The 8755-nt window shown below is 56.9% G+C and overlaps 1 protein-coding gene across 1 annotated transcript in view; it reads left to right on the forward strand.

Moving 5' to 3' along the window:
• Positions 1 to 6394: 6394 nt before the first annotated feature.
• LOC144954747 (5'-AMP-activated protein kinase catalytic subunit alpha-2-like) overlaps positions 6395 to 8755 on the forward strand; it is a gene marked incomplete at its 3' end in the record, with an annotated part of 21603 nt that continues 19242 nt past the window's right edge. The window contains exon 1 of the mRNA XM_078885175.1: positions 6395 to 6603. Within this exon, the coding sequence (XP_078741301.1) occupies positions 6447 to 6603 (157 nt within the window). The remainder of the gene's footprint in view (positions 6604 to 8755) is intronic.

Consider the following 8755-nt stretch of genomic DNA (forward strand, 5'->3'; position numbering starts at 1 on the left):
ACCCACTCACCCACTCACCCACTCACTCACCCACACACCCACCCACTCACCCACTCACCCCACCCACTCCACCCACACACCCCACCCACTCACTCACTCACCCACTCACCCACCCACTCACCCCACCCACCCACTCACCTACACACCCACTCACTCACCCACTCACACACCCACTCACCCACCCACTCACCCACCCACTCACACCACTCACCCACTCACCACACACCCACTCACCCACTCACCCCACCCACTCACCCACTCACACACCCACTCACCCACACACCCACCCACTCACCCACTCACACACACCCACTCACCCACCCACTCACCCACTCACTCACCCACTCACCCACTCACTCACCCACCCACCCCACTCACCACTCACTCACCCACTCACTCACCCCACTCACCCACTCACACACCCACTCACCCACCCACTCACCCACACACCCCACCCACTCACCCACTCACACACCCACTCACCCCACTCACCCACCCACTCACCCACACACCCACCCACCCACTCACACACCCACTCACACACCCACTCACTCACCCACTCACCCACTCACCCACTCACCCACCCACTCACCCACCCACCCACTCACCTACCCACTCAACCACCCACGCACTCACACACACTCACCCACTCACTAACTCACTCACTCACCCACCCACTCACTCACCCACACACCCACCCACTCACTCACCCACATACCCACACACCCACCCACTCACTCACCCACCCACTCACCCACTCACTTATCCACACACCCACTCACTCATCCACTCACTCACCCACTCACCCCACTCACCCACTCACCCACCCACTCACCCCACCCACTCACCCACCCACACACCCACCCACCCACTCACCCACCCACTCACCCACTCACTTATCCACACACCCACTCACTCACCCACTCACTCACCCACCCACTCACTTACTCACTCACCCACCCACCCACCCACCCACCCACTCACTCACCCACCCACTCACTTACTCACTCACCCACCCACTCACTCACCCACTCACTCAGTTACTCAGTCACTCACTCAGTCAGTCACTCACTCACCCACTCACCCACCCACTCACTCACTCACCCACCCACCCACCCACTCACCCACCCACTCACCCATCCACCCACTCACCCACCCACCCAATCACCTACTCACCCACCCACCCACTCACCCACCCACCCACTCACCCACCCACCCACTCACCCACCCACTCACCTACCCACCCACTCACCCACCCACTCACCCACTCACCCACCCACTCACCCACTCACACCCACTGACACACAAACCCTGTCACTCACTCACTCACCCACTCACCCACCCACCCGTTCACTCACCCACCCACCCCCTCACTAACCCACCCACCCACTCACTCACCCACCCACCCACTCACTCACACACTCACTCACCCACCCAGTCACCCACTCACCCATTCACTCACTCGCCCACTCACCCACTCACTCACTCACCCACTCACCCACCCACTCACTCACCCACTCACACCCACTGACACACAAACCCTGTCACTCACTCGCTCACTCACTCACCCACTCACCCACCCACCCACTCACTCACCCACCCACTCACTCACCCACTCACTCACACACCCACCCACCCACTCACTCACCACTCACCCACCTGCTCACCCACTCACCCACCCACTCACCCACTCACCCACCCACTCACCCACTCACCCACCCACTCACCCACCCACTCACCCACTCACCCACCAACCCACTCACCCACTCACCCACCCACTCACCCACTCACCCACTCACCCACCCACTCACCCACCCACTCACCCACCCACTCACTCACCCACTCACCCACTCACTCACCCACCCACCCACTCACCCACCCACTCACCCACTCACCCACTCACACACCCACTCACCCACTCACTCACCCACACACCCACCCACTCACCCACTCACCCACCCACTCACCCACACACCCACCCACTCACTCACTCACCCACTCACCCACCCACTCACCCACCCACCCACTCACCTACACACCCACTCACTCACCCACTCACACACCCACTCACCCACCCACTCACCCACCCACTCACCCACTCACCCACTCACTCACACACCCACTCACCCACTCACCCACCCACTCACCCACTCACACACCCACTCACCCACACACCCACCCACTCAACCACTCACTCACCCACTCAACCACTCAACCACTCACTCACTCAACCACTCAACCACTCACCCACCCACTCAACCACTCACTCACACACTCACACACACACACTCACTCACTTACCCACTCACTCACACACCCACCCACTAACACCCACCCACTCACACACACACCCACACACTCACTCACCCACTCACCCACTCACCCACCCACCCACTCACCTACCCACTCAACCACCCACGCACTCACACACACTCACTCACCCACTCACTAACTCACTCACTCACCCACCCACTCACTCACCCACACACCCACCCACTCACTCACCCACATACCCACACACCCACCCACTCACTCACCCACCCACTCACCCACTCACTTATCCACACACCCACTCACTCATCCACTCACTCACCCACTCACCCACTCACCCACTCACCCACCCACTCACCTACTCACCCACCCACTCACCCACCCACTCACCCACCCACTCACTCACTCACCCACCCACCCACTCACTCACCCACCCACTCACTCACCCACTCACTCACCCACCCACTCACCCACTCACCCACCCACTCACTCACCCACCCACTCACTTACTCACTCACCCACCCACTCACTCACCCACTCACTCAGTTACTCAGTCACTCACTCAGTCAGTCACTCACTCACCCACTCACCCACCCACTCACTCACCCACCCACCCACCCACTCACCCACCCACTCACCCATCCACCCACTCACCCACCCACCCAATCACCTACTCACCCACCCACCCACTCACCCACCCACCCACTCACCCACCCACTCACCCACCCACTCACCTACCCACCCACTCACCCACCCACTCACCCACTCACCCACCCACTCACCCACCCACTCACCCACTCACACCCACTGACACACAAACCCTGTCACTCACTCACTCACCCACTCACCCACCCACCCGTTCACTCACCCACCCACCCCCTCACTAACCCACCCACCCACTCACTCACCCACCCACCCACTCACTCACACACTCACTCACCCACCCAGTCACCCACTCACCCATTCACTCACTCGCCCACTCACCCACTCACTCACTCACCCACTCACCCACCCACTCACTCACCCACTCACACCCACTGACACACAAACCCTGTCACTCACTCGCTCACTCACTCACCCACTCACCCACCCACCCACTCACTCACCCACCCACTCACTCACCCACTCACTCACACACCCACCCACTCACTCACCCACTCACCCACCTGCTCACCCACTCACCCACCCACTCACCCACTCACCCACCCACTCACCCACCCACTCACCCACCCACTCACCCACTCACCCACCAACCCACTCACCCACTCACTCACCCACTCACCCACTCACCCACTCACCCACCCACTCACCCACCCACTCACTCACCCACTCACTCACCCACCCACCCACTCACCCACCCACCCACTCACCCACCCACTCACCCACTCACCCACTCACTCACCCACACACCCACCCACTCACCCACTCACCCACCCACTCACCCACACACCCACCCACTCACTCACTCACCCACTCACCCACCCACTCACCCACCCACCCACTCACCTACACACCCACTCACTCACCCACTCACACACCCACTCACCCACCCACTCACCCACCCACTCACCCACTCACCCACTCACTCACACACCCACTCACCCACTCACCCACCCACTCACCCACTCACACACCCACTCACCCACACACCCACCCACTCACCCACTCACACACCCACTCACCCACCCACTCACCCACTCACTCACCCACCCACCCACTCACCCACTCACCCACTCACTCACCCACTCACTCACCCACTCACCCACTCACACACCCACTCACCCACCCACTCACCCACACACCCACCCACTCACCCACTCACACACCCACTCACCCACTCACCCACCCACTCACCCACACACCCACCCACCCACTCACACACCCACTCACACACCCACTCACTCACCCACTCACCCACTCACCCACTCACCCACCCACTCACCCACCCACCAACTCACCCACTCACCCACCCACTCACCCACCCACTCACCCACCCACCAACTCACCCACTCACCCACCCACTCACCCACTCACCCACCCACTCACCCACCCACTCACCCACCCACCAACTCACCCACCCACTCGACATCAGGTGGAGTGGGGGACGATGCCAACCCCAGCTGCAAGCGATGATGAAATTCTCGCTTGCAACTTTCATCAGCTAGCTGAGACCAGGCCACTTTTGTTTGGAATGGGGTCCTGGGTGTACACCCACCACCGGAGTGGAAGAATGGCAGGCGCATCTTACAGATGACTAGTCGATGGTCAGTGGGCAGATCAGCGCCACGGTAGGTCCTGGTGTCATGGACATGGGCTCGCATCCGCTGGTCCGTCACTATGTAGTCCAGCAGATGTTCTTGCTTGGACCCGGCGTGCATCCATGATGTTGTGTGGATGCGCCGATGCCGGAACAGCGTGTTGGTAATTACAAGCCCATGGGCTGCACAAAAATCTAGCAGCCTCCTACCGTTATTATTGAGCTGATCTGGCCCATGCCTTCCAATCACTCCAGACCAGGTGCCAGCATCATGACCAACTCGGGCATTGAAGTCACCCAACAAGATGACTCTGTCCCGAGTGGCCACTTTAGCCAGCACCTGTGACAGGAGGTCATCGAAGGCATCCGACTCATCGGCTTTGCCTGCATCCCTCCACGGATGTTCGTCTTCGGTGGGGGCATAAGTGACCACGACCACCACTCCTCGCCTCTGGTTGATGGGAAGGCGAGCCCAAAGTAGCCTGGGGCTTACAGCTTCCCACACCTCACCGCCACGCTCCCACGCCCCCTTCATTCTTTTGTTCAGAAGAAGAGCCACTCCCTGTTGTTTGGCAGTCTCCTGCCCCGAGTAGAGGACTGTCCACCCCTCATGGTGGCAGGAGCCAGAGCCGGTCCACCGGACCTCCTGAATGCCACAGAGATCCAGGCGGTACCGGTCCAGCTCCCGACAGAGGAGTGGCAGCCTCTCCTCCGCAGTGAGCGTTCGAACATTCCACGTGGCCATCCGCAATGGTTTTTCGTTGTTTCTGGAGGAGCCCCGAGGGTGAAAATTCAATCTCCTGGCTCCGCCAAATAGGGTTTGGCCAGGAGACGTCATAAAAGCCTGACCCCCCGGGGCCTCCGGCACAAGCTTATTAGTTACAGGTTTATGTTTCATTCGTAGTTTAGTGGTGGTTAATTGAAGGTGGAGGGGTTACCAGCCCCTCGCACCCGTCCAGAGCCCCCGTTTAGCCGCTGTGGTGGTCACAGACGCCATGAGGGGAGAGGCCAATGGGCATTGGCCCTCCCCCCACAGCACTGCCCACGACAGGGTTGCCCGTCCGGCACCGCGAGGAGGTAGGAAGGTTGTTTTGCCGGACAAGACGCAAATGTCGATTCAGCCCGCGTCGAGTAAGGCGCGCGTCGATTCCCAAGAATCGGAATCTACGGCTGCCATCTCGGCAGTTGGTAAAAAAACACAAATCGATTCGAACGATTCCGTTGATGTCGATTCCATTTGAATCGATTCCGTCTCCTCTACCATAACTTTGTATTGACTCCCTCTCTTCGATTCCTTCGGTTTCGATTAATACTTTTCGATTCCTCCTCCACTTCTATTCACTTAGTATTGACCTCGCCTTGTCGATTCCCCTAGAATCGATTCAAATGGTTTTGAATATTTCTTATCGATTCCGTCTCCATCTCCCCTATCACTTAGTATTGACTCCCACTCTGGAGTCCTCGAATCGATTCATGTTACAGATTCCTTTTTCACGATTTTTTCAATCGATTCCCCCTATTAACATTAAACCACAGCAACGAATCGATTCCGCGATTCTCTTAACCGCAATCGGAATTGCCTCACCACCACCATCAAAACAACAATGGCGTCCTCGAATCGATCCACGTCACCGATTCTATTTCCACGATTCTTTCACTCGATTCCCCCATTCATTAACATTACCCCACACCAACGAATCGATTCCGCGATTCCAAAACGCAATCGGAATCGCCTTCTTCACCCCCGCAATGGCGTCCTCGAATCGACCCACGTCACCGATTTCCTTTTTACGATTCCTCCAATCGATTCCCCCCATTCATTAACATTAAACCACGCCTACTAATCGATTCCTCGATTCCCTCAACCGCAATCGGAATCGCCTCCTTCACCACCATCACAACAACAGCAGCAGCAGCAATGGAGTCATCTCGGCCCCGTCATGGGGCTCCCACCGCAGCTGCTGCTGCTGCAGCTGCAGCTGCAGCCTCATCGGGAGGTGGTGAACAGCGAGTCAAGATCGGGCACTACCTGCTGGGGGACACCCTGGGCGTGGGGACATTCGGCAAAGTGAAAGGTCAGTCGGTCACTCGGTCAGTCAGTTAGTTAGTCAGTCACTCACCCACTCACTCAGTCACTCAGTTACTCACTCAGACACTCACCCACTCACTCAGTCACTCAGTTACTCACTCAGACACTCACCCACTCACTCAGTCACTCAGTTACTCACTCAGACACTCAGTTACTCACTCAGTCACCCACTCACTCACTTAGTCACTCACTCAGTCACTCAGTTACTCAGTCACTCACTCAGTCACTCACTCACTCACCCACTCAGTCACTCAGTCACTCACCCACTCACCCACTCACTCAGTCACCCACTCAATCACTCACTCAGTCACTCACTCACTCAGTCACTCACTCAGTCACTCAGTTACTCACTCAGTCACTCAGTTACTCACTCAGACACTCAGTTACTCACTCAGTCACCCACTCACTCACTTAGTCACTCACTCAGCCACTCACGCACTCACTCAGTCACTCAGTTACTCAGTCACTCACTCAGTCACTCACTCACTCACCCACTCACTCAGTCACCCACTCAATCACTCACCCACTCACTCAGTCACTCACTCAGTCACTCACTCACTAAACTACTCACTCAGTCACTCAGCCACTCAGTCACTCAGCCACTCATCCACTCACTCATCCACTCACTCAGTCACTCACCCACTCACTCAGTCACCCACTCAACCACTCACCCACTCACTCAGACACTCACTCAGTCACTCACTCAGTCACTCACTCAGTCACTCACTCAGTCAGTCAGTCACTCACCCACTCACCTACTCACTCAGTCACCCACTCAATCACTCACTCAGTCACTCACTCACTCAGTCACTCACTCAGTCACTCAGTTACTCACTCAGTCACTCAGTTACTCACTCAGACACTCAGTTACTCACTCAGTCACCCACTCACTCACTTAGTCACTCACTCAGCCACTCACGCACTCACTCAGTCACTCAGTTACTCAGTCACTCACTCAGTCACTCACTCACTCACCCACTCACTCAGTCACCCACTCAATCACTCACCCACTCACTCAGTCACTCACTCAGTCACTCACTCACTAAACTACTCACTCAGTCACTCAGCCACTCAGTCACTCAGCCACTCATCCACTCACTCATCCACTCACTCAGTCACTCACCCACTCACTCAGTCACCCACTCAACCACTCACCCACTCACTCAGACACTCACTCAGTCACTCACTCAGTCACTCACTCAGTCACTCACTCAGTCACTCACTCAGTCACTCACTCACCCACTCACCTACTCACTCAGTCACCCACTCAATCACTCACTCAGTCACTCACTCACTCAGTCACTCACTCAGTCACTCAGTTACTCACTCAGTCACTCAGTTACTCACTCAGACACTCAGTTACTCACTCAGTCACCCACTCACTCACTTAGTCACTCACTCAGCCACTCACGCACTCACTCAGTCACTCAGTTACTCAGTCACTCACTCAGTCACTCACTCACTCACCCACTCACTCAGTCACCCACTCAATCACTCACCCACTCACTCAGTCACTCACTCAGTCACTCACTCACTAAACTACTCACTCAGTCACTCAGCCACTCAGTCACTCAGCCACTCATCCACTCACTCATCCACTCACTCAGTCACTCACCCACTCACTCAGTCACCCACTCAACCACTCACCCACTCACTCAGACACTCACTCAGTCACTCACTCAGTCACTCACTCAGTCACTCACTCATCCACTCACTCAGTCACTCACTCACTCAGTCACTCACTCAGTCACTCACTCACTCAGTCACTCACTCAGCCACTCACTCACTCAGTCACTCACTCAGCCACTCACTCACTCAGTCACTCACTCAGCCACTCACTCACTCAGTCACTCACTCACTCAGTCACTCACTCATCCACTCACTCAGTCACTCACTCACTCAGTCACTCACTCAGTCACTCACTCACTCAGTCACTCACTCAGCCACTCACTCACTCAGTCACTCACTCAGCCACTCACTCACTCAGTCACTCACTCAGCCACTCACTCACTCAGTCACTCACTCACTCAGTCACTCACTCAGCCACTCACTCACTGCTGATGATGATGCTGCTGGTAATGATGATGCTGATGCTGCTGATGATCATGATGATGATGCTGCTGCTGATGATCATGATG

The sequence above is a fragment of the Lampetra fluviatilis genome, unplaced genomic scaffold (assembly GCF_964198595.1).
Source record: "Lampetra fluviatilis unplaced genomic scaffold, kcLamFluv1.1 SCAFFOLD_811, whole genome shotgun sequence".
Lineage (NCBI taxonomy): Eukaryota > Metazoa > Chordata > Hyperoartia > Petromyzontiformes > Petromyzontidae > Lampetra > Lampetra fluviatilis.